This window comes from Ammodytes marinus (genome assembly GCF_949987685.1).
Source record: "Ammodytes marinus genome assembly, chromosome: 2".
Taxonomy (NCBI): domain Eukaryota; kingdom Metazoa; phylum Chordata; class Actinopteri; order Uranoscopiformes; family Ammodytidae; genus Ammodytes; species Ammodytes marinus.
Genome location: NC_137231.1, coordinates 22016319 through 22042969, shown reverse-complemented (window position 1 = coordinate 22042969; position 26651 = coordinate 22016319). Strand labels below are relative to the sequence as shown.

Here is a 26651-nt window from a genome sequence, read left to right as displayed (position 1 = left end):
CGTATGTAGCAAATCGTGTTTCAATCATTCGAGAGCTGTCAAAAGTGACACAATGGCGGCACATAAGTTCCAAGCTAAACCCAGCAGATGCGGCATCACGTGGCTTGAAGGCTGATGTATTCCTCCAGTCTAAGTTGTGGATCAATGGCCCATGCTTCCTCCCCAAACCTCAATCACAATGGCCAGGAACCATGCAAATGGACAAATTACTTGACGACGACCCTGAGGTCAAAGGTGAGATTTCTGCCTGTGCCGTAGTGCTGAAAGACAGTGAATGTCCCACAAGTAAGCTGCTAAGCTACTTTTCCAAGTGGACAGACCTAATGAGAGCCGTAGCATGGATCCTGAAGATAAAAGAGCTACTTCTTCAGCTGCGAGGACAAAGAAGGAATTCAACCCAAGGTCAAGCTAAACAGGAACGCAAACTGAAGCAGCAAGCAAAAGCAAACATGCCCAGACTGTCAGTGAGTGATTTGGAGAAAGCGGAAAAAGCCATTGTCTGTTTCGTACAGAGGCAGTCTTATCCAGACGAAATTGAAGCCTTAGCTAAAGGCACTTTGAAGAAAGCTAGCCATCTGTACAAACTGGACCCTGTGCTGGTGGATGGAATCCTGAGAGTTGGTGGTAGGTTAAGCAGGTCTGCTCTCCCCGAAGAAGCAAAACATCCAATGATTCTTCCCAAAAGCAGCCAAATCGCCACACTAATTCTGCGTCACATCCATCACAAAGTTGGTCATGGGGGCAGAAATCACATGCTGTCAACTCTCCGGCGCCGCTTCTGGATACCACATGCCAACTCTGCCGCCAGAACAGTCATTGGAGAATGTATGACCTGCAAAAGACAACGACAGCAACCTGGTGAGCAAAAAATGTCAGACCTTCCTGCGGACAGAATAATTGCGGATCTGCCTCCATTCACAGACGTTGGGATAGATTACTTCGGCCCAATGGAGGTGAAAAGAGGAAGAAGCACTGTGAAGAGGTATGGCGTCATATTCACCTGCTTAACTTCACGTGCAGTCCATCTAGAAGTGGCCCATACACTGGACACAGATTCGTGCATAAACGCCATCAGGAGATTTGTCTGCCGCAGAGGTCAAGTAAGAGAAATAAGGTCGGATAACGGAACCAACTTTGTCAGTTCTAACCGGGAGTTGAAGAGTGCTGTCAGAGACTTAAACCAAAACAAGATGCACCATTCTCTCTCACAGGATGGAATAAAGTGGATCTTTAACCCGCCGTATGGAGCTCATCATGGAGGAGTCTGGGAGCGGCTGATACAGCAGGTTAAAAGGGTGCTATGCACAGTGATGAGGCAGCAAGTGCTGGACGACGAGGCCCTACATACTGCATTGTGTGAAGTGGAGGCTGTCTTAAATGACCGTCCAATCACCCCATCTAGTGGTGACCTAAATGACCTGGAGGCCCTTACCCCAAACCACCTCTTGCAGCTCAAAGCAAAGCCACTTTTACCACCTGGCTTGTTTAGCAAAAATGATCAGTACACTCGCAGGCGTTGGAGGCAGGTCCAGTACATTGCTGACCTGTTCTGGAAGAGGTGGGTGAAAGAATACCTCCCACTAATGCAAGCACGTCAAAAATGGAACAGAGCAAAAAAAAGCTTTGCAGTTGGAGATCTTGTGCTTGTCATGGACGAATCAGCACCCAGAAATTCGTGGCCATTGGGGCGAATCATAGAAACCATGACCGACTCCAAGGGATTCGTTCGTCGTGTCCGGCTGAAGACTCAAACCACGGAGCTGGAACGACCCATCACCAAGCTGTGCCTTCTTTTGGAGGGGGCTGCAGCTTAAATATCGACACTTACACTGACGGATACACCCAAAGGTTCTTGCAGACACTACATTTTTCATAATGCACATATTCCTTTGCATTACACCTTATCCCCTTTTTGAATTTTGACCCTTGCATCCGAACTTTTCCCATTTTTTGACCTTTTGACACCCTTGCATACACCACCTTCCCTTTTTTGCCATTTTGAAGAAAGAAGACCCTATTTTTGCCTTTTTTAATGGCTTATGAACTGATAAAGAGACACTTTAAAAAGACAAAGTTTAAAAAAAAAAGGAAAGAAAAAATGCATGATGTAACTGATGTCAGTAGATTTTGTTATGGCTGTATATTTTTCCCTTTTTGAACTTGTAATTAGTTGCTTGGCAATAATTAGGGGCCGGTATGTTACAGCCATTCCTTAAGTTAAATCAGCGTATTAATTGTTGACTGTTTATTTGGGGTAATTGAATTACTAGATGGCAGGGGGCGTGGTTTTGGGCCACCTGTTAATTGCATGGTAGAATGGCAGCCGGTGAGTCCAGCCAAGTCACAACCTGGAGTAGAAGCTGTGGTTACACATAATTTTGACCACTCTGATTTCAATGTTTGTTTACCAGCAATTTAAGCTTTTCGTTTAGTCTAGCATTTATTTGTTATTTTGAAACCCTTTTTTGCAAATTTTTGGAAACCTTTTTGTTCGTAAATAAATACTTTTTGGATGGAAGAAATCAAAGTTTCTGAGTGCGTATATCAAACCACCACAGTTAATGCCCCGGAGGCATCATCGACTAGGATGCCGTGACAAACTGGCTCAGGTGTAGAAACAGTTTGTTTTGAATGATAATCTGCAACATTTTTCCTGGACCAAGTCAATCTAAACTGGTTGATAGAAATATAGAAAGATAGATCTTTATTTTTTGGCTATGATATAAAGGGAGGAATCTGTTGATCCATAAGCCATTTGAACATCCACTGTTTTAGGTAGACCAACTCTTGAACATCATCCACCTTAACTGCCTATAATGGCTTTAAAACTATTTTAAATGTGCGGAAAACAGATCTGATCCTCCCTTTATATAGTTCCATATTGTTATATTATTATATTATTAATGCAGCCTTGACCATTATTTTAAGTGTTAAAGGTAGAATCAGTAACCAGAATGCTCTAAACATTAATATTTAACATCCTGGTGTGTTTAAAAACAATGCAGATTGTACTATGGCTGTGTTCGAAAAGCCCTACTAACGTCCTACTCATACTAATTTTGACGGCAATTTCAGTATGTTGTGGTTGTGTATGCAAGTTTGTGTAGGCGCGAAATGCCCGGATGACTAACTTCTGGGAAGATTGTGTGTATGGATCAATAGTATACTTTTCCTACTCAACCGCCCCACAATGCATTGCGTCTTTTTTATTATTTATTTTTTTATTTTTAAATGCTTCTGTATAATTCAGTGTAAACGGTCCGAGGAACCTCACATACACAATGGATGGTTAAATAGACAGTATTTATATACATGTTGAGCATTTAGGAGGGAGGGCGTCTCATAAAACGACGCATTTGTTTTTCACCTGAAAGTCTCTGTAAAACTTTTTTTTTTAATAAATTTGTATTAAGACGATGGATATATTGTTTTTTGCTTTTCTCCTGCAGACACTTATTTTTCCTTAACTTAAGTGTAAACTGGACATGTTAAGGTAGAACAATAAGTGTTGCATAAGAATAACACTAGCAGGGAGTAAATACACAAGTATATGTTTTAACACTGGTAGGAGTCAGTTTAAAATCAACACTGTAGGGAGTAATCTCTTAGTGTCAAGTAGGTCTAACACTCATAAAGAGTAAATTAATAAGAGTTAATTCTGAATAACACTTAAAAGAATCTAGTGTCAAATGTTAATAACACTATCAGTGTTATTTTCGTCATAGTGTTAAACTTCAGTAACACTGTCAGAGTTATATAGTCACTCATTTTAACTCTTATCAGAGTTGGATTAACTCTAAAAATGTAACACTACGGTAAGAGTATTTTTGACTCTCTGTAGGTCGGGAGCGTATGTTATCTGGAAGAGAGTTAAAATTGACTCTTTAGGTGTTGGATCAACACTGCCAATTTTACTGTGTAGGCTTATACAACTAATAACAAAGCAGGTAGTTTGCCACTGGTGATTTGGGACCAGTGACAATCATATGTTGTGTATCAGTTGGAGGAAGCTGGCTGGCATCCATGAATTAATTTCAGAGAGGCAGTCTGGTCGGTGTCAAATCTTCCTGCATGAGGGGGAGGGGGGTGATATAATAAAGATGTAGAGCTGATCAGGGGTTGAGTCCACTGCTTTTGAGGATGGGGGAGACAGCAGCCAGTTTGTGTGTTTGGGTAACTGAGCCAGTAGTAGCCTATTCTCACTGCATTTCTGCTTAGTAACTCAAGTCAAGAGTGGGTTTCAAATGGGTTGCTAGCTACTATAAACTTAGAAGTGGAGTTAAAATGAAGATAATGTATGAAGGTTATCAACTTACTAAAATATATTTGTGAAGGTTTAATCTGTGACAGGTCAGGGCGCATACACTATCCTTGCAGGCAAAACGGGTAAGAACTTGTTTTTCAAAAGCATAAATCAGGTAAGGTAACTGTTCCCATCATCAAGGATACGCTTTAATCTAGTTTCTTTTATTACAGGCTACAGAACAGAGGTTGAAATACTTGTAAACTTTAATTGGTGGTTAGGTACCTTAAACCACGCATATAAACACATGTTGACGTAGTAGGCTATGAGACCGCTCAGTAACACGCTGTGACTAATTTCAACCAGAACAAAGATGAGTCACCTTAAAATTAGCTTGTGAGTTCAAGACCTAACGATAGTTCAAAGCTAGCTGAAAGTATGACACGAGATGGTCCAGCTGGACCATCTAGTGTCATACTTTCAGCAGATGATGTAAAGTTTGGGCTCACTGTGAGCCCAAACTTTACATCATCTGCTCTCTGTCATTCAGAAACGTTACGTTCAAAACTAACGTTACAGCAGAGGCGTCACCATTAATACAAAAGTAAGCTCCACGGTAGTTAACAGTGTATTTAACAAAAACATTTTAACAACTGTCAACACAGCGCTGGGCATTGCATTTCAAGTCTACTTGCTTGTTGTGAAACTAACCTGTATCCGTCATGTCAGAGTCGCGCGGTGATGACGCTGCGCTGAGGCGACAGCAGCCGGTTGTAGTTTTTCATCTGGATTCTTCCCGCTTTTTACACTCAAGTTGTAGTTTTCTTACCTCTAGCTGCAAGCGTGACCAAGCTGCATTGAATTATAATTTGGCTGAGCCAGAGGACAGGCTTTTCAAAAGTGTTTCGAAGTTAGAAAAAAATCTGAGAAACTGATTCATTAAATATTCCTTTTCATAGCAACTCACATAAATCTAACATCCAGTCCATGTTGGATTATATAATTGTATTTAGGCTACTGTAACAATTCCAGGACATATAATGTAGCCTACGTTTCTGGTAGAATGTCCCATAATTACCCAAAGACGTCACCTGACATGGTTCATCGCCTACTCAAGTCAGTTTCTTTATAGGTCCATGGTTTAGCCAAGATGTATGAAAGAAAAATACTTAGAATAGATATAGGCTACAGCAGAGATATTAATTTTATTTATTAGTATTCAGCAGTCGAAGGAATTGTCTGGTTTCAATTATCACCCATTTAAAAGAATAACCAATCAAAAATATAAAGTTAAATCAAATGATAGGCCTATTAGCAGTAGTATGCCAGCCTCCTAGATTAGTAGGCTGCTAGGTTACAGAAAACTGTAACATTAAAATCCAATTACAGTGAGAAAAATGAAATAAGGTAAGTCTGCAATATTGTTGGTTTTTATTGCCAATTAGCAAGTGATATGGTTCTATAATATTATTTGTAGGCCTAATAAACTAGTTTTAAATGCCATAGCATAATTAACTTACCGAAAGTTTTGAAATTGTGAAATTAACAGACTGGATACAAATGTGCATATATTAGGTTTTTATTCACGTGCTACAACAGCATTGTATGCAAGTTCAAATTCCACATTTGATAAAACCGGTAGGTAGCCGATGAACATAAAAAATCACAGAAAGAAAAACAAATGCAGTCTCCAGTGGTTGAATGCCAACGAAATAATCATATCAACTTTCAGCCACATATTGCATGTTTCAAAAATAGGTATACATTTCAATACTGACAATTATACACGCTGTATGTTTTCCTTTTCAGCCATTTAAAAAAAACATTCAACAGTTCATAAATAAGAGATGTACCTGGAAATAGAGCCAAACAACATTCAAATTAGTATTAATAATGTATGAGAGTATACCCACTTTTGAAACCGCAAGAAAATGTACATCACTGAAAGACAGTAGCCTATGAGCTGCACCATAACACTAATGAAATTAGCTGTTTCATGGATATCAAATAAAGCAGTACTAAATGTCTCCTCTGGAATGTATTCTGAAATATGGAGTAAACATAATTCCCACTGCAAAGCACAGCTGCGTGGAGTGACTTATTAAAATATTGCTTCTATGGTTAAATATCTTAGTTTCTATGTAAATGAGGAATTAATTCAATATGGCACTTTGTTTTGCAGGGAAGGTCTATTCACAAATATGAAGTGAAACTACTGGAACATACTGAGAGTGTTACAGTATACTGAATCCTGCTTTCTGATTCATATATTTCCAAATATCATTATTGCTATTTTTTCTAAAAATACATTTCCATAAGATACAATTGCAAAATAATTTGTCATACATTTGTAAACATCTTTGTAACTATCTGATGTCATCATACCTCTACTATATATACAAAAGATGGATGTAGAGATTAGCCACGTGTAATTTATAGCCACATATATGTCGATCTGCCTCCTGTGAAATTACATCAGTTCACTTTTAATAAGTTAAACTCTTTTATTAGCTACATGGTTATGTGCTATATGTCCAACAATATTAAGACAAATAATGGTCTTAAGTGTTAAGACACACAGGACACTTTCCAGTGCACACATCCATCCATACTGTTGTAACTGGCACTTCCAAAGTGTACAAAAGTACAAAGTGACTTCAGTATGGCATCAAAATCTTCTACCCCACACATGATTTCAATGAACACACATTCACAGACACACACTCAGGACACAAGCATTATTGGCACACATACAGACCCTGGGTCAGCAAGGACCTTAGAGAGGAACTTTACCTTGCTTCTTTACCAAGCCAGAGGAAATGTTTGCAGCATTATTAGGACTTATATCCAAAAAAAAAAAAGAAAAAAAAAGGAATCAACAGAGCCAAAGTGTCTGAAGACTTTACAGTGAAATGCTCAACAAGCTAAACTCGCCATGAGATTCCCGCCTCCCTATTGTTTTGTGCTCACACTTTCGCCTCCTGTAACAAACAGCCATGGTATCATACAATGTCAAGTGCTCACACAGCAGACATTGATTAAACACTGCTGGATTGTTGGGGAAATTGTGAGTCCTCCATTGTGGTCGCAATGGGCTACTCCAGCGTAGAAGAGTGTAGGAGGGTATCACCAGCAGTTTCTTTTTCTTGTTTTTCTCTCCTCTTTCATCTCATCTTTTCTTTTCCTCTCTCAATTGTGTGACAGCCTCCCCTTCGTCTGCATAGCTCCGTCTCTCTTTTCCAGATGAGCCGTGGCATCTCAGGAGTTTTCCTCCTGAGTTCTGCGGAAACTTAGACGTTTGAAAGAATCCCTGAGAGAGAGAGAGAGAGAGAGAGAGAGAGAGAGAGAGAGAGAGAGAGAGAGAGAGAGAGAGAGAGAGAGAGAGAGAGAGAGAGAGAGAGAGAGAGAGAGAGAGAGAGAGAGAGAGAGAGAGAGAGAGACACACAGAAGGACAGGTATAGGGGACATTGTATGAGAGAACAAAAGATAAGGAAGTAGGTATGTAGAGATGTATGGAAAATGTTTCCATGAGCAGGGCACAAAAATAACGCTTTTCATACCAGTTACTCATTGTTTTTTTGACATTGTTTTCGACTGTATAGTTTCATCAAGGCCCATGTGTTAGATATGGTCATTACGTGGGAGGATTTAGTGTAAAATAGACTTGTATTGTATTGTTATTTTAGGGGCGACTGTGGCTCAGCTGGTAGAGCGGGTCGGCCGATGATCAAAGGGTTGGAGGTTCGATCCCCGCCCTGCCACCTGTGTCATAGTTGTTGTGTCCTTGGGCAAGACACTTCACCCACCTTGCCTCGTGTGAATGTCGATAGTTAGCCTGCTATCGGTGTATGAATGTGTGTGTGAATGGTAACGTGTAAATGGGAACAGGTATCCCTTGCAAAAGAGTCTTCGGACTCAATGGGATTTACCTGTAGAAATAAAGGTTATATTGTGCTTTTTTATTATAGGCTGATAGATAACCATTAGCTTATTCCAGATGTATCTGTGTATTAATCAATATTTGTTAATATATGTGTTGACAAGGATCTATTTTACATTTCTTTCTATACAATTTTGGGGATAAGTATCCATTGAAAATACATGCTCATCCCACAGCATGGAAATACATTGCTATTGAGATCACGGTCGATCATAAAAGCACTTAGTGAGCAATCAGGTCTGTGGTAACAGATGAGTGGAATTTAGCCTTGGCATTGGTTCAACACTCGATCTGTGTGTACTATCGCTCCGGTTCAGCTATCGATGTTTGTAGAGGTGACAGGGACATTGTGAATGGATCTCTCCACTCAATTCCATTTGTTTCTCGCTTGCTTTTGTGTTTCGGCAATCATAAAGAGAGATGAAATGATCAATAATAGTTTTTTTTTTTTGTTTTTGTTTTTTCAAAACAGTATTGAATGTTTGACTTGGTGGCTTTGTTTACCTGTTCTCTAGCCGAGGCCTGATGATTGGCTTATAGAGCTCAGGGATCTTTCTCTCCAACATGGGCCTTAGGTTCTCTCTCAGTCGGTTGTAGTTTTTCTTTAGCTCCTGCTGGTACTCTTTCTGGTCCAATGTGATCAGGTGCTTATTCTTCTCAACTGCATCACCACACCTACAGGCAGAGAGAGAGAGAGAGAGTGGGTGGAAAGGGTGGAATTGGTTTAATGACGCAGATTTCTTAGAAGACATTGTTGAATGTAACTGTTTGACCTTTCTAAAAACGTAATAACCTCAAACCCTCAAGAGCAGCTTCAACAATGATTCAATGCAAAAACCAATATTGCAGTAATCCCCTCTCTATCCTCAAGCCTTCAGAAAAAAGCACAGCACACTGTGTAATGCTAACAACGTCATGCAACTACTTGAAAACAAATTGGACTCCTCCTCCGCATGCCAGAACTATAAATTAGCTAACAATGCACTTGACTGAAAGGAGCTCCTATATGCCTATTAAAACTCTCCAAATACCACAGCTAGAATGTGAGCTAAACTGTAAATGATGTCACCTAAAAGGCTGTTTTTGAAGAAGCAGCAAATAGGTTAAACTCCAAAATAAAAAATTACTTACAAACAAAAAAGGAACATTTCTGATGGTAAAGGAGAGCACCGCACGATCTGAGCTAAGAGTGGAGGGCGGCTATGGCATCTCCACACACAGTCATCTATCATGACATGTATATTGGCCAACATACAGAGCAGCCCGCAGGAAATCAGAGAGACTGGGGTGATTGCAACCACATGTCTGAGTTTATCTCTTAGCTTTTAATGAGGGTAATATGGAAACTGCAATGTTGTGTAACAGTATAGGGTAAATACTCAGGGGCAATAAGCATTAAGGACAGTTCCCAAGGACATTCCAAGCTAACGGCTTGGCTTGACATTTGTAAAATTAATTATACTGATGACACAATATTTATGTATTGCCATGGATTGTAATTGGCTACATGAGAGTGCTTTCTTCTTGAGTTTTCAACATCACTCAGGTTTTCTGATATTTTTTTAAACCTATGGATGTCTTTGTCAGTGACTAGAAGTAGATGATTAGGTGGAACTAAACAGCCGCAGCTCCACAGTTTGCGGCCCCTCAATCAAGCAAACAGTTCCTCCAAACATTTCTCTCTTCGAGCATCAATCTTTTTGACTATACGTTTCAGAAATGCCACCAACACAGAAGTTAGATTAGGTGATATATTTGAGACCCATTTTGCAGACCTGACATTTATTTTTCAGGCGAGAAGTTGGGATTTTTTTTTTGTTTCACTCCAGTTGCCTACAGTAAAGATGTTTCTTGAAGAGATGTTTGCTGCTGCAAAGTGTTTTTTTTTTCTTATTTTTTTTTACACAATTGCAATAATTAAATGTATCACTTGAATAACATTTGCTTTAACCTTGTTTGCTAATAAATACATTTTAAAAACGTATATGGATTCCAAACAACTTCTGTCTGATCACTTCCAATTTTTTTCTCATTCTGGTATAACAACCAGAATGGCAAAACAGAATTTCTAACAGGCTTTTCCATTTTTGCTGAGCTTACCTGCACCTAACGCAGGCAATAATTCTATTGTACACACATGTTATTTTGGAATCAACCAGTGAAAATATAAGATCGGGTCACACGTTAACAAAAGCTGTTAATCAAGTTAATGATTCCAGGATAATCAGAACTTAAATTCAACAAAATACGTTATAAGCGTTTCATAATGTATAGTACACAGCTCATTTCAAAGAATATACATATATGTATTGGACGAATATTCTTACTGTAGTGATGCTCATGCTGCCCTGAACATTACAGTGAATCTATACACAGTAATAAGTAGGCGCTTAAAAATAAGTATTCACAGCAGAATTCAGTGGGTACAAACTTAAAAACAACTTAGAAAACAGTGTTTTCTTGAGTGGATTTCTTCTTTTTTTTTTTAGAACGCTACTGTCAAGAAGATTGGCAAACAAACAAAGGGTCCAGTGCCAGCTTGCCTGGATTTAGTATAGAAAATAAACCTCTTCTGAAATTACAGTAAATATTTGCCAACCTGCTTGTAGCAATCAAGGCAGCTGGAATGTGACATGAGGGTTAGAAAATGAAAACCACCTTTTGGAGGCAAATGTTACATGCCTAGGAGATGAAAGCACGTACATACAAACACACACAAACACACGCCGGTAAACACACGCCTGCGCAAGTTACACACGTCTCCTACACAAAAAAATGCACATCCTCAGACACACTGCTGGGGGTTACGGTGGTTTAAATTGCGTACTAAATATTCAAAATACAATGAAACTCTTGGGAACAATAAACCTTTGCTATTCCAGAGGAAGAAGTTCCGAGTTACATTTTAAGGAAAATATCTTTCACTCTCATTTGGGAAATTCAAATTATTCTCTGTCTCTCACAGTTGGTTATTACACATTCCTCTTATAGTACTTTTTTTTTTTTTTTTTTTTTACTATCATCTGGTACGTGTTTTGGGCATTCTCATTCCATCTCTGCATCTTGACTGACACTCTAAAACAGCAGGATATGGGTCTCTCCATCATCACAGCTGTCTCACAGCTCTTTTTTATCTTCCTACACAGTAATGATGTATACATACAGGATCCTTGAGAAAGACGTTCACTCTATGGAAATCAAGGTTGCGTTCCGAATCGCATACTTTCTACTATATAGTATGTAGAAAAAAGATTTAGGATGTCCCGATTCTTGTGGCCAGATTTAGGATGGTTAGAAGTACCCGGATGTCCTACTTCATGCGGCCAAGATTGTTAGTGTCCAAAAGTGCATCCTATTTGGGCGATTCTGACCCACAATCCAGTGCGCACGTGAAGTGATGTAACATCGACAAAGCCTCCATATGAAAACAAACGGGGATGCGACGGATATAAATTCAAGAGGCAAGATCAAGGCGCAATGTTATGATGAAATAAGAGAGAAAAGTATGTCCCAATAGTATGCCTACTGCATCCTAACTAGATTATTTTTATCGTCGGATGTAGTATGTAGAATAGAAAAAAGAAAGAGTATGCGATTCGGAACGCAACCCAAGTCTCACAAAGAAATAGGGAAATCTCCTTTAAGTATTGTCCTATACTACTGCCAGCTACCGGCAACACTAAAGAGAAGCAGAAATGCACATTCAAGATAAAGCGTTGGTGAACATCTATAGGTCTATTGCTAACCATGAAAGTTCCGGAGTTTTCTTTTTAGGCTCTTTCGTGGTGTTTTTCCTCATTTTTGCTTGACTTTGGTGCAGCGTCCTGTCACTAGGTGGTGTTTCTTTGATGGTATCTTACCTCATTATAAACTCTTTGAAACAAAGGCGCAGTTTATTGTGGTGACGGAAGAGCTTGGGGTCCGCTGGGATCTCATTCAGGAAGACCTGGGCCACCTCCAACGGTCCCTACAAGGGGGGAAGGGGGGGGGGGGGTACAACAACAACAAAGATTCAGAATTAGAGACACAAAGAAAATGAAAGCCAAAGCAGAGTGCAGGACGGAAATAGAGGAGGTAAGAGAGGAAGCTTTTGAGAGCCTATGAACAAAGGAGGGATGAGAATGCCCCTCGTTCAGACCGGGAGAAACGACTTCCTAAATGAATGCCTAACGCAGCTAAGGAAGGGGGGCCAGCATGCTGAACTAGAACATGAGGAAGATATCAGATCAGAGAAGGGAGCCATGATTAGCTTCTTCCTGCATGGCTAATGTCACCTCGTACTCCGCATACGCCCACCATTTGGCTCCCATTTTCCCTCAATACGAGATCTAGTTATCCCAACTTATATTCACCATAAAACCACAGCACGCTCGTCCTCGCTCGCACAGCGCCTGCATCACGACAGGCCCGGTTAAACAGCTCTGATTAGCATCGTAAACGCATTGGGGCCTGGGCCTCCTCAGCCCTCCTTTGGTCTGAGTCTTGGACACACACACACACACACACACACACACACACACACACACACACACACACACACACACACACACACACACACACACACACACACACACACACACACACACACACACACACACACACACACACACACACACACACACACACACACACACACACACACACACACACACACACACACACACACACACACACACACACACACACACACACACACACACACACACACACACACACACACACACACACACACAGCCAGCCTCTTGTGCTGATTACAGTCAAGAGTTATATGTTTACGAAGCTGCTGAGCATTAGCGTTATGTATACAAGCATCAGGTCAGAGCAAGGGACCTGTCAGATTAGACGCTGGAAGATAAAGCATTGTGGGGGGTGGGAGTGGAGACGCCGTAGCCTAGCTTCATCATTACTCCAACATTCACCATGCTGGCAGGACCTGGAAGCTATCAGATCAAAGGGACCTCCGGTTCAGCATGCCGTGCAGCCCAGACATGAAAGGGAAAGAGGGCCCATGAATTGACGTTTTAACTAAATCAGGAGGAAAGCAAAGGAGGGATTAGGGGTTATGGATTGGGTGAAGGGCTTTGATGTGCGATCCCTGTTCTTGTCTGCCACCTGCACTCTGTGACTACAATGGAAACTGTAAATGTGATAAGATAAATAGAGGGGAAATGATTCTGGTTTATTTCCCCACACCGCACATTAAGATGGGAACACTCAGGGGGATAAAGGGGGCTATGTAACGACACAAAGAGCGATCATTTTTTTCAAGGGAGAACAGCCGTCATTTGGTTAAACAGCAAGTAAGTGATCATTTTCAGCTATAATAGGAGGAGACAGGCAGAGGTGTAAAAGAGAAGCAGTGCCCTGGCTTCATTCAGGGGCTTGCTCGTACCTGGTTAACGGTGGCTCCCACCGAGCCTTGCAGCAGCATCTGTAACATCTTAGCATCGGGCTGCTCTCTGTGTGTGGCCACTGCTAGCTCTCGAGTCTTCTTCTGCATGTCCTCTATGGCCACCTCGATGGGAGTCAGGTCAAACTAGAAAACAAAGATGCAATCGTAAAGGGGGAACCGATTTTTTTAAATCACTTGAGATGTTCTAGCACTGTGAATTTGGCCCTCACCTCTTCCTTCTGGATGACGTTGATGCGAGTCTTGACGTAAGGGAAGGCGTGCATGGTGGTGAGGATGGTCTTCCTCTTGTACTGCTCGTTTAGCTCGCCACGCGGCCGTCCGCTCTTGGTGAAGGGCGTGGTGTACATGAAGCGCCGCAGGTTGAAGTTCTTCTCAAAGTTGGTCAGCCGGTCTTTCATCTCGTAGTCGTCAAAGAAGGGCTCCACATAGGTGATCTGGATATATGCCTGGAGAGGAGAGAAGCAATTTACGCCGCTTGTTTACTGGCCGTTTTTTTGTAAAGATGACGCATCTTGTAAAACAATCTCATAAAAAATGCATCTTGCTCATTTTGTGAATGTATGACAGGCATTTATTTGACGCAGAAATCTTAATTTGCGTGTTCTATACATATGATGACGACATTAGGAAAGTAAACGTTTTATTGAGCATGTACAATGTGTAGGCATGTAGACAACATGAATACAGTTTATGACATTTTGAGAGGACTATAAACTCGAGCGTATCATTTTATTTATTTAAGTAAAAAGTACACATTCATATTTCCATTGCTATTGATAACTCCATTATCTATGCTATTGATCATATAAAATATTAAACATACTCAATGCAGCAGTTAGGTTCTATCTTTACTGGAAATAACCTACCTGTAACATGTTCTTATTTATAAAAGAAAAATCACAGTTAAATACTAAATGAGTATTTGCTAATCCAAAGATTATCATTAAATAGTGACTATTTTCTTATTACAGCACAGACAGTCATGTAGCTGCAATCAGTGGCGGGACACTATGATGACCTACCTTGCTGGGGTCCAGCTGTTTTCTGTTCACTGGTGTAGAGTCCTTGATCATCACCAATGTCTCTTCACCCATACACTGGCTGTAGAAGTTCTAGGAGTGGGGAAAATGTATAGTTACTTACAAGTATAGATTATTTCTCACAAAAGAGTCAATCATATTTTTAATGCAAACATGATGAAGATTTCATTGCCATTCAAGGCTTCTGATTTCTGTATAAAAAGGTTAAAAGAACCCTTCAAAGCATTTAAATCAACTTGCATTATAACTTTCATTTAGCAACTGACTCAGTTGATGAAAGAGCGAGGCTGGCATTGCAAGAAACTCAATAATAAGCAGATGGATGATTGAAGTTTGGAGTTTTGCCTTCATTCAAAATGTTCTCTCACAGTTTCTGAATCCTTATCAGATTCCACTATTTCAGCCGAGAAATGTCTTCCCCTTTTACTCCACCTCAATCACACATTCATTCACAACAACGTGCATCATTAATACACACACGCATACACTTTCTCCACTCTCGTACCTCCAGCCTGTGTGATATCTCAGGCAGATGTGTGATCCCTGGCTCCTTGTAAATGAATTCCCGTTCGTCCAGGTCGCCAAACTTGGCCCCATAAAAACCCACCCGGAAATAAGTTCCAAACATCCTCTTATGGCCCTGGGATGGAAACAAAGAAAAAATGTCATATTTGTGTCTAATCAACATGACATCAGTAACCTATTATTTCTTATTATGTTTATAGGCTTTTATTTGGTCTTTATTGTGAAAATAAATGAATAATAATAATGTCATTGTTGAGTACAGCAACTAGTTGACCTTAATGGAATACATTGTGCGACATAAAGTTATTACCTTCTGAATGATGTTATCAAAGGTTCTATGCAGCTTGTCGTGAGTGGATGACAGTTTTCGAAAATCTCTGTGAGCCTCCAGGATTGGTATGATGATCTTGTAGACCTCGTTCACCGCCTCGTACAGAGCACCCTGATGAGACAGCCATTGCCGCTGGTTAGCATGACCACAATACAGTATAGAATGGAGGAAATATTTGAATTTAACTAAAAAAATATATAAAACCAAGAAATCTCCTCAATAACACTTGGTCTTTTTCCATTGCCAGCTTTAAATTCTGTAGATTATCCCAATACAAACTTCTAAAAGAACAGTACACAACAAATCTTACACACAAAATAATGATAGAATCATACTGCCACAGAAACAACCAAAATCCTTCGTAAAATAATTCAATAGGTACATTTCTTTTCTGATGTGCTCCTGGAGAGGTTTCCATTTGTCATTTACAATTCGATTCTTCCCGCCTATGAGGAGCTCCTCCACATATTACTCCTATTCATATTATTATAGAGAAGTTTCCCCCAACAGCACACTTAAATATTGTGTGTGCTTGTGTGCTTGTGTGCGTGTGTGTGTGTGTGTGTGTGTGTGTGTGTGTGTGTCAGTTTGAACATAACAATACACATGTCCTGATCATATCCTTAATATCAGTGTGCAGCTTCATTGTCTCACGTTGCTGAAGAGCTCTGCAGCCTGCTCCAGCAGTCCCACCAGGCCGCTCTCAGTGAAGTAGCGTCCTGAACACACGCCGTCCTCGTCTGGGGACAAGATGTCATCCGACACCGCCGACTCCTCCAGCACGTTGGGAGAGATGTTCTGAAGGAGAAAGAAGAAGAACCAGTGAGCTAATCAATCAATTAAGCCTTCTTAATCAAATAATCAATCACACGGCTGACTTTAAAAGGGAGATGTCCGACAGTGGGGAAACGGAACTAATTTGATGAGCATCCAATCAATGACTTGCTGATTGCAGGTTAGAATGTCCTGTATCAAAGCACCACAGAGGTCGCCTCTGTTAAGTGTGTGTGTGTGTGTGTGTGTGTGTGTGTGTGTGTGTGTGTGTGTGTGTGTGTGTGTGTGTGTGTGTGTGTGTGTGTGTGTGTGTGTGTGTGTGTGTGTGTGTGTGTGTCTGTGACACAGCTCATCGATTACACCCCTCGTCATAGTAACCGTTATAACTTATTTGTTTGCTTGTTTTTCAGTTCAGGCGGAAACTGTCTGTTCACATGTTCCCACGGGAGCACATTTGCCCCCCCCCCCTTATTTTACTTCAAAGGCATTTGTATTAAAGGCAGGGCTACCAGGGGACCATATTTATTATATGTTGACGTTATGAGTGTACAGCTCCCCCCTCTGGACATACACCAATTAATATGGGAATAATCAGTGGGGAGATGCGTGGGGTGTGTTGCTTGCTTTGTGCAAGGGGAGGGTTTGAGTCCGTTCAACAAAACAACCAACAATCTCACAACAACAAGAACACAAAAGATGAATGCGGCTGTACGATTTTCCTTTTATTTTGTCAGAAGATGTGTTTTATGATAAGTTCCAGAGTGTATATCTGTATTTGTGTTGGCTTTACCTGGAAGGTGACGCTCCCAACAGGCAGGAACTTGTGGTCCTCCAGCATGCTGAGGTACTCGGCCACCAGGGCAGCAGCGTGCACCAGACACATGGCCGACTCAGTGTAACACTTCCTGTTGTTGTGCTTCTCCGCCATGTTCTGCAGCCAGGTCAGACGCAGGTCAGGAGACGTCTGGTAGCCCTTTGCTATCCTGAGGAGGGAAAGGAGAAGGATATACAAACAGGTAACAAGGTCTCATTGAGATTAATGGCTCCTTTTGAAGAAGAAAAACACGTCCAAGGTACCATATAAAATGTTCAAGGACAACAAATACAGCATACACAATAGACTAGAATGACTGCACAAATCCAGTAGTGATGCGAATACGGGTATTTTAATTTTCAGAAATCAACAAATTAAATTAGAAGAATGATTTTTAGTGCAAGTGCCACTTCTGTATATGTATTTGGTGAATACATTTAAGTTATATGATAATATATTTTTCAATAAGCTCAGAGAATAACAATTACAAAGAGAGTTTAATGCATGTACATGTGCACCAACAATAATCAGAAGCAAAACATACTATAAAGACAACACAAAAAATATTCTTAACCGCATACTGAAGGACATGACTAAAAAAAACAAAAAACCTTCAGTTAGTCATTAGCGTGTTTGTGGGCAAGAGGAAATATGGAAAATGTTTTCCCTTTTCACGGAATGCATGAATAACCATTAGCCAAACAGCATGGGAATACATGTAAAACACTGAATGAATTTATTTATAAAGCATGTGAGTCACTACACTACATATCTTACAAATGAATTCAAGCATCTGGGGACCAAATGTGTTGTGCATCAATGACCTGTGTGTTTGGGCGCTTGGAGGTAAACGTCTGGGTGAGTCTAGTTAAATGTGTAAAGCTAATGGGTCACTGTGCAGCCGTCAAACACTCGCCAGGTCAGGTGACTGGGACCCAAAATCCAAATGGAAAGGTGCATGATAAATGATACATGTAGGTGACATCAGAGCATGTTTAGGTAAGAGTGCCTAAATCAACATACAGCACATGTATGCTCTCTTTGTCTCAGTGTTTTTCCTACATGTGCTCACACACACACACACACACTCGTCCGCACAAACACACACTGTTCGCATTTGCATATACACAAAGCAAAATCAGAAGACTAAACTGCTACCACATGGTTACCATAGAGAGGGCACCAAATAGAAGCAAAACAGCCCAGACCACAGAGAAATAGGAACCAGCAGCCCGACATAGAGAGAAGCCGCAGATGGATGAGAGAGAGAGAGAGAGAGAGAGAGAGAGAGATAGACAAACACTGAAGACAGAGAGAAAGGAGGAGACAGCCTTTTCTGCATGATGCTTTGTGTTTTCTTACCTGTACATGAGGTCCATGAGCATCTCTGGATCTTCCTGGAACTCCCGCATCTTCACTGTGTCTGACAAAATACTGTTAAGGTTTCGCAGAAGCTCATCCACCTGAAATCACAGCCAAACACAAGGGAAAGGCATGAGGCTATAAGCGATCAATATCAGCAATGTGATAAGGTGTGTGTGTGCGTCTGTGTGTGCGTACGTGTGCGTACGTGTGCGTGTGCGTACGTGTGAGTGAGTGTGTGTGCGTGAGAGATTGTGTGCATTATTTAATACCTGTGAGGGCAGCTGAGTGCTCTGCATCTCGGTGTCTTCCTCTGCGTAGGCCAGGATGGTGCGCAGTGAGCGTCGTAAGTATTCCTCCTGGAAGTCTGATGACTTGCCCACCAGAGAGGCCAGAGACATGGTGACCTGCATCTTCACTCTTGAGAAATTCTGACAAAGAAACAGGAGACCACGGTGAATGTCAGTGCTTAGTAGTTTGCAGCGTTTGTCATACAATAAAAGGCAAAGTGCATATTTCTTAAATGAAACCGCAGCCAAGCAAGGTTGAAATTCATGTGAATATAGTCTCTTTACAGAACACATCATTCAATTTTTTTTTTCCTTTTGACACAACCCTGCAAGTTAAAGATACAATGTGTATATTTGATGGCTACACAAGGCACACTGAGGCTTTTTATTAGACAGGCCATGTTTTTTTTGCCAGTTCCAAGATAAGGATGGGCTTCATATTTCTTGACAGTCTTTGTGTGTCCTGTCATGTAAATTATACAACTAACTTTTTATTTCATGGCCTTTTATTTAAAAAAAAACTAAACATCAATCGATTCTAAACAAAAGCTACTATCGTGGATGTATTAAAAAACAGCTGCAATGCTGAATGTGATTGAAGCAGGAGAGTTATGTTTGTGTGATGCTTTCATGCCGGTATTTTTATGCATACTACAGACAAACACAGCAGCATGCTTTGAAGCTTTATATTTGGGAACATTATTTAGGGATTTGTTTAGAATATATGAATTATATTGATATTAATGGTATGAAATTGTTGAATAATTTATTTTAGTTAATAAAATTAAATGTAACCAGGCCTTCAGGTTTCCATCCAGAGATAAAAAAACATAACATTAACTATTAAAATAGATTTAAAAAAGGCCTTTACATTGTTGTATCATTCAATGGAAAATATATCTAAAATATCCAAGTCATTGAAAATTAAAAGAATAATAATTAATTCTAATATTGGTAAACAGTTTTTTGTTGTTGTAATCTTGTCTCAGTTTTTGCCCCTTCTCCCCTCCCTTCTCTTGTCTCTCCATCCTTCACACTACCTGTCCAAGATAACGGGCCTGAAAAACACCCCTCCATCCTTTGAGGCGAAGACTGCGCGTATGTGAGAGAGTGTGTGAGTGTGTGTGTGTGTGTGTGTGTGTGCGCTGGTGTATGTGTGAAGTCCCATCTATCTCCAGCATGACCAGCTAAGCGGGAAATGATCTCCCATTAGCAGAGACATAATCACCCATGGATCATCTCTACGGCCCCATTCTGTTCAACTGAGCATAGAGCCAGAGACCAACCAGCCATCACTCCCCTCTAACTCAGTGTGAACGTGTGCGTGTGTGTTTGTGCGTGTGTGTGCGTTTGTGGGCTCTGTGTGGGAGCCTAAATGATAGCTTAAGTCAACACGTAACACTGTTTGTTGTTCTTGTCCAGCTTTCATACCAACCTCGGCTCCTTTACACTATACTCAACCGCAGGTGTCTGGAAAAATTGTATTTCTTCCTTTTATTGCAACAATCTAAAATTATAGTAAAGGAAAAAAAACTGTGTGACAGACGAAAGGCAAGATGAGGGTGGATGAAGGGATGAAAAAAAACAGACAGGTAGAGATGTACGAGTGAGTCATACGGTTGCTAAGCTAATTCATATCACGGCTCCCTCTGTATACACCGTATAAACAAACATACGCAGATGGGAGATACGCTCTTTAAACTGGAGAGATACTGTGTGTGTGTGTGTGTGTGTGTGTGTGTGTGTGTGTGTGTGTGTGTGTGTGTGTGTGTATGGGTGTGTGTGTGTTCCACAGGCTGGTGTCTGACTTTCATTATAGTGTACAGACTGTAAACACAGGAAATATCGACTGCAGCAGCAGTTATCGAACTAGCGGAGAAAATGAAAGAAGATACTCCTTAACCACTGCCTTCGGATCTGTTTCTTTTCAATCAATTTATTTTCCTTCATCACTGCTTCACCTCTGGCAAAATAAACGCTTCTCCGTCTCTATCATGATTTCCCCCTTTCCTTTTACATTCTCCCCCCTCCTTGCCATTGAGACGCGCACGCACACACACACACACACACACACACACACACACACACACACACACACACACACACACACACACACACACACACACACACACACACACACACACACACACACACACACACACACACACACACACACACACACACACACAGGTCTGGCTGTCATTAGTTAAAGAGGGGTAGGAACATGAGGAGGCAGACAGTGACATATCTCTCTGCTCTTGTACTCAAAGACACATCCTTCAGCAGAAACTTTCTGCGGCATGCTCAAAATAGACATGGAAAAGACATTAAGAGAGGAAAAGTGGAGAAGATAGGATAGGGTGTGTGTGTGGCTCCCAGCTTCAGTGTGTGTGCAGCTCATGAGCACATGCATCATAAGCAATTCTGAACCATCATGTGCCCAATTTAGTCGGACACAAATTAAATTTATTCTGCCAGCTTAGATGTTAAGTAAGGTTTTATCTGACAGAAAGGTAACGCATGCCTGACAGGTGCTTTTGTTGTGGGTGTTTCTATGTGTGTGTGTCCATCCTCACAACCCACTGAAACATATGCAGGATAATCGTGTGTGTGTGTGTGCGTGAGTGAGTGAGTGAGTGAGTGAGTGAGTGAGTGAGTGAGTGAGTGAGTGAGTGAGTGAGTGAGTGAGTGAGTGAGTGAGTGAGTGAGTGAGTGAGTGAGTGAGTGAGTGAGTGAGTGAGTACGCGTGTGTGTGCGCTTACGCTGGCATTGCTGTAGCTGTATCTCATGATGAGGTAGAGTGTGGCACAGGCCTGGCTCCTGTTCTCATCCACAGGACTGCTGCAGTACTGAAGCACCTTCTGGCACAGGTCCGCACACTGCTCCGCCTCCTCCTCAAACAACAAGTCCCCAAACTGCAAAAACATGTACATACACAAATGAAACCAGATACACAAGGTGTTATACACAGACAGATAACAGCAGTTTGTCACCCGGACAAGAAAAACAAGAACGTTTCTTTTCGACACAGATAGTGTGCTGTGCGTGCATACACGTCATCCGCCCCCACACGTCCCCCCTGGATTTTCACAATGTGCAACCAAACACATACACACTCACCCACACACACAGACACACATCATGAAAATTACCTTGACAATAAGCGCTCTGAGGGTGCTGAAGGTGTGAGAGAGGAAAGTGGTGCTCTGGTTGCAGGTGAGAGAATGGAGTAACACCTTTAACACGCCGCCAACCACGCTGTCTTTACAATCAGCCAAAGGCACCGCCTGGACAGGAAGAATCAACAAAATCATATCACACATTGTATTAACGTTGAATCACTAGGAAGACACTTGAATTTGTAGGAATTAGGGCTGTCAAATTAACGCGTTAATTTCGATCAATTAATCACACAAAAATGAACGCGTTAAAATGTACGCAGATTAATCGCACGTCTATATTGCACTTTGACCAGGTTCATTGTCTGTGCATTATTGATTTAGTGGGTGCCTAATTAACAATGTAGGTTCAAAACTCAGTAGCCTATCTCTCAATCTTCCTCCGTGTCTCATTTTGTTTGCTAGCTGTCTCGTCTCCCGCATAAACGGACACCCGCCCTGTGTGTGTGTGTGTGTGTCAATATTTTTGCCTACGAGTACGACGATGGTGAATGAGTCGGCATAGGCTATGCGCATCTGTGGCAGTGCAGCGCTGTCTGTTGTGGGAGACGGACAGTCGTCATTTAGTCTGCCTGTTTTTTTGAGAAAATTCGGCGCTAGTTCCTAATTTTATTTCATGTAGAAACCTGGCTGAGGGGAGGAGACAGAATTTACAAGAGACGGAGAGAGAGAGAGAGAGAGAGAGATAGAGAGAGAGAAACAAACTGTAGTAGGCTATACAGCTGTTTATAAATAGGCATAAAAGTGTCATATAAGTATGCGATTAATTTAGATTAATTAATCACAGAGCCTGTAATTAATTAGATTTATTTATTTTTTAATCGCTTGACATCCCTAGTAGAAATACATTTTTCAGAAATTACACACGTGACCTTTATAACAGGGAGGTAGTTTAACACAAAGTCTATGCAGATTCTTCACAGGCTAAAACTGAAATGTGTCACGTGTGTGAAAGCCACACTATGCCTTATCTATGTGCTCGATGTGTTTCACATTGTGTTTCATTCTCAGCAATTAAAAACATTCACCTTCGCATTCAACCTGATTTCTATTCAATTTCATGGTGACTCACTCAGTGATTTCATACTGCATGACATAGTTCTGGTTTGAACAGCTTGAGTGATGATTTCAAGCCATTGTTGCATTGTATTATAACAGGGCTTGCTGATGAAAAATAATATCTTGTTGATTCACGGATCCCTCTGCAGCAGAACATCTTACAATATAGTGCAATACAATACCAAATGCCACATTTCATTTAATGTTCATTACATACAGTGTTGAAAGATGAAAGTGCAATGGTATTCTGACCTGTACAATGGTTTCCAGCAGGTCCAGCACTATAAGGTTAGCCTCTGTGGCTAGGTTTCCACTGATCACAGCTTCCTGGTCCAACTCTGCTTTTGTCCTGAATGGAAGGTGTTGACAGTGAGACAGATATTTAGAGACAGGCAAGGACAGGAAAACATAAATAAAACGAGAACGCAGGAAGGGAAATGTTAAAAAAAATGGCACGGCAGACATGCAAGTTATAACTCACTTATCTTGTCTGTCGTTGGTCTGTCGCCACTGCGTGAGGTCTTTCCTCCACCGTAAGTGCTCTCTCTGGCCCATGGTCCTATCCATTCCTGTGAGGAGGTTTAAAAGCAGTTCATCATGATGCACTGCACTGTTATTATAGGATTTCATGCATTGTAAAAACTATAAATTTACATTATGTTTAATGCTCCAACCATGTCTTGCAATGCATGAAGCACGTTAAATGAGTTGTATGAAAAGTAGCCAATACATATTAAACATTTCCAGGCGTATTTTCACAATAAACAAACATTTGCTCGGTTTCCATGTACACCAGTGTAATGCTGCTCAACACAGAGCAGACATAAGTTGGTCAAAACACTAACTAATGACACCTATGAGTATGATTAACAATGGCAGGTAGGCTGAGAAGGCCTAAACAAAGATCACCTATCCTGAAATTGGTCCCTGCAGTAACTTGCTGACCACACATTTATTATATATTTATTTTAATTTTTTTAAGATATTATTTTGAAAATGTAAGCGTTACCTAGATTTGAAGGGAGTCTGTCTAGTTCAGAACTCTGACATATTGCGGAACAATGCATATCTACATGATTTGACAGAACAGCAATCCCTATATTTATATATTCCTTCAAGCGAAAAGGTGATACACTACCTCCAACTCGTTTCATCATTTCCCCGCGGGCTCCGTGTCCTCTCAGCAGGGCTTCTTCCAGCTGCAGCTTGGCCTGCTGAGATTTCTGTAAGGCCTGGGTGCTCACTTTGTCAGTGTTCTGCCTTCCCTGCAAATGCGTGTCCACACATATTCCTTCATATTACACATGAAGGAAAGATACACGAATACACAGCCATGCTCGATGCAAAACGATACGTAAGCAGATCAATACACGTGCAAACTGACCCTATACTCAAAGCAGGAGACACAGATAGTGAGCAGCTCCAGCAGCTTGTTGAGCTGCGAGGGAGGCATATCTACAGTCCAGCGCTGAATCAGACTCTTATCAGCGTTCTTCATCACCCACAGGAAACACACCAACAAGTGGCGACTTGTATCTGCTGCCAGGGTGGCTACCGATTTACCTTGCTGGGAAGAGGAAGAGCAGAACCAATATCTGTATTCAGTATGATACGCTATAAAAGGAGCTCTCACTGAAGAGAATATACAACCTGCACTCACTCAGAAGCATACACACAAACATCCATACATGCAGCTGCTGTACAGTATGTGAACCCAGACCAAGATATTATAAGACATGTTTACAAAGGTAACTTTTGGTGTAGATGTCCTTTAATTGTATTAAATGCATGTTATGACAGATAGTCAAGGGGGATGCTTTGATGTGTCTTTATAGCACAATGAATCATGGCCAACACATCCATAAGACTGTCAGCGGTAGTATTGTGTTCCACCCATTGAGTTATACAGTGTATATAACAAGTATGTCTAACAAACCAACAGTATATCATTCTCAAGTTTCTCTCAAAACAGGAAAGTGGTTGACCACTTCTTTCCACACTGACTTTAGTGAAGCACGGCTCTCTACCCCATGTTAATAGGCGTTAAATCTACCTCAGATTAATTTACCTTCACTCCTGTGATGATGAATTGCTACTATAGAAGGCTACTGCTGCCTCACTGTGTGGCAGCTTTGATAAATGTAGCCATTAACGTCCTAGTGCTCCAGGTGTCCAACCTAGGACCTGGTTTCCAGGTCTCTGTTTAGCAGCAGCATTTTAAACGTGTAATCAGAAACATCACTTGTATGAAAATATGCTTCATCTGAAAAAACATTTTTTGTTGCCGTTTTGTTGAGTAAAATGTTCAAACATTGCTTGAAGGGAAACACCCTGAAAATTAGAAACAAGTGCTCTGGCAGCCATGTTTGGATTTATGATGGTTACCAGGCAGGTGGCTAAGTTATGTCATTTTCCGTTTTATGTTACAACATACAAGGAACTGATTCATCTCTCAGTAAGAGGAAGAGGATAGCAGGGTTCAATTTTAGTGCCCGTTTTTGTGTTGTTGCCGTAGCTACACTTGATGGATGTGTTTGTCAGGGAGGACGGCCCTGTTCACTTATGAAGGCAATGCCTGCCTATAAACCATCTCAGGCACGTGTGTGTGTGTGCGTGTGTGTGTGTGTGTGTGTGTGTGTGTGTGTGTGTGTGTGTGTGTGTGTGTGTGTGTGTGTGTATTTGTGTGTGCGTGTGTGTGTTTTTTCAGGATGGAGGAAGTTTGTGTGTGGCTCTGACAGCTAATCAATCTAGCTCGGTGTAGCTCACCTGTTAGGAGGAAGAATTCACACAATTCGCTAGAATCGCACGCACACGCATGCACTTCCGAACTTTTAAGAGCAATGAAAAGCATACTATAATCAAGATAATCCACAGTTTTACCATGGATGCCATGGAAACGAGAACATTCCTCCCCAGCGTGTTGAAGGGGTTCCCAGCGATCGCCAGGGCAACAGACTGATTGATGGGTGGGACGTTTTCAAGGTCATCCTCGGGTCCGCCCGACTTGTTTTTCCCGCCGCGAGTGTCAGAAACTACGAAGACAATCAGGGGTCACACATGTTAAACAGAAGAATGGAGAGCTGGAGTACAAAGGGATACATAAAAGTCTTAAGTGTGCTAAACATTTGACACTACCGAGTCTTTATCTGGATTTACATAGACATAGGAATCAAGCATTAGTTTGGCAAAAGCTAACAAGCAAGCTACAGTTAGTTGAATGGAGGCCAGTATCTGAATCTGTAGCTTAAATCACACAAACCCTGAATTTTCATGCCGAACAAAAGGAGCGAGGACTTTAACTGTGTGTAATTGAATGTAGCATGCATGCAATGTATGCTCAGGATGTGTTGTGTGTGTGTCTATCTACCAGTGAAGTCCAGATAGTTGGTGGAATCGATGATGATCCCCACCAGGGAGAGGTAGAGAGCGGCCATCTTTGCTCGGACCTCGGGTTTGCCACAGCGCTGGTCCAGATCATGGGAGCACAGCAGACTGTAGATGGCATTGATGGCCTTTCGCTGGACCTTTCCCCTGTGAAGACACACGCACGTTGGAAAAGTTTCTCCCAATCCCTCAATTAAATTAGAAGTGTAAAGGATTCAATTATTATTGTTTTGTAATTACTATGATGTGTCCGTAAATCAGAGTAATTATTAAGAATATGTGCAGTGTGTGATTTTC

At 41.2% G+C, this 26651-nt stretch overlaps 1 protein-coding gene across 4 annotated transcripts in view; it reads right to left on the bottom strand.

The window, feature by feature from the left end:
* Positions 1–5812: 5812 nt before the first annotated feature.
* Positions 5813–26651, bottom strand: part of dock8 (dedicator of cytokinesis 8) — a 55333-nt gene continuing 34494 nt past the window's right edge. For all 4 annotated transcript variants that reach the window (XM_080045023.1, XM_080045024.1, XM_080045026.1 and 1 more), the window contains 20 exons: positions 26338–26501; positions 25851–26002; positions 24355–24537; positions 24109–24235; positions 23452–23539; positions 23223–23319; positions 21885–22019; positions 21495–21647; positions 18715–18873; positions 18443–18543; positions 17057–17249; positions 16147–16290; positions 15472–15603; positions 15142–15276; positions 14619–14708; positions 13806–14042; positions 13576–13719; positions 12044–12150; positions 8688–8858; positions 5813–7553 (listed from right to left, as the gene is read on the bottom strand). In XM_080045023.1, coding sequence (XP_079901149.1) covers positions 7502–7553; positions 8688–8858; positions 12044–12150; positions 13576–13719; positions 13806–14042; positions 14619–14708; positions 15142–15276; positions 15472–15603; positions 16147–16290; positions 17057–17249; positions 18443–18543; positions 18715–18873; positions 21495–21647; positions 21885–22019; positions 23223–23319; positions 23452–23539; positions 24109–24235; positions 24355–24537; positions 25851–26002; positions 26338–26501 — 2764 coding nt within the window. In that variant the 3' untranslated portion in view covers positions 5813–7501. The remainder of the gene's footprint in view (positions 7554–8687; positions 8859–12043; positions 12151–13575; positions 13720–13805; positions 14043–14618; positions 14709–15141; positions 15277–15471; positions 15604–16146; positions 16291–17056; positions 17250–18442; positions 18544–18714; positions 18874–21494; positions 21648–21884; positions 22020–23222; positions 23320–23451; positions 23540–24108; positions 24236–24354; positions 24538–25850; positions 26003–26337; positions 26502–26651) is intronic.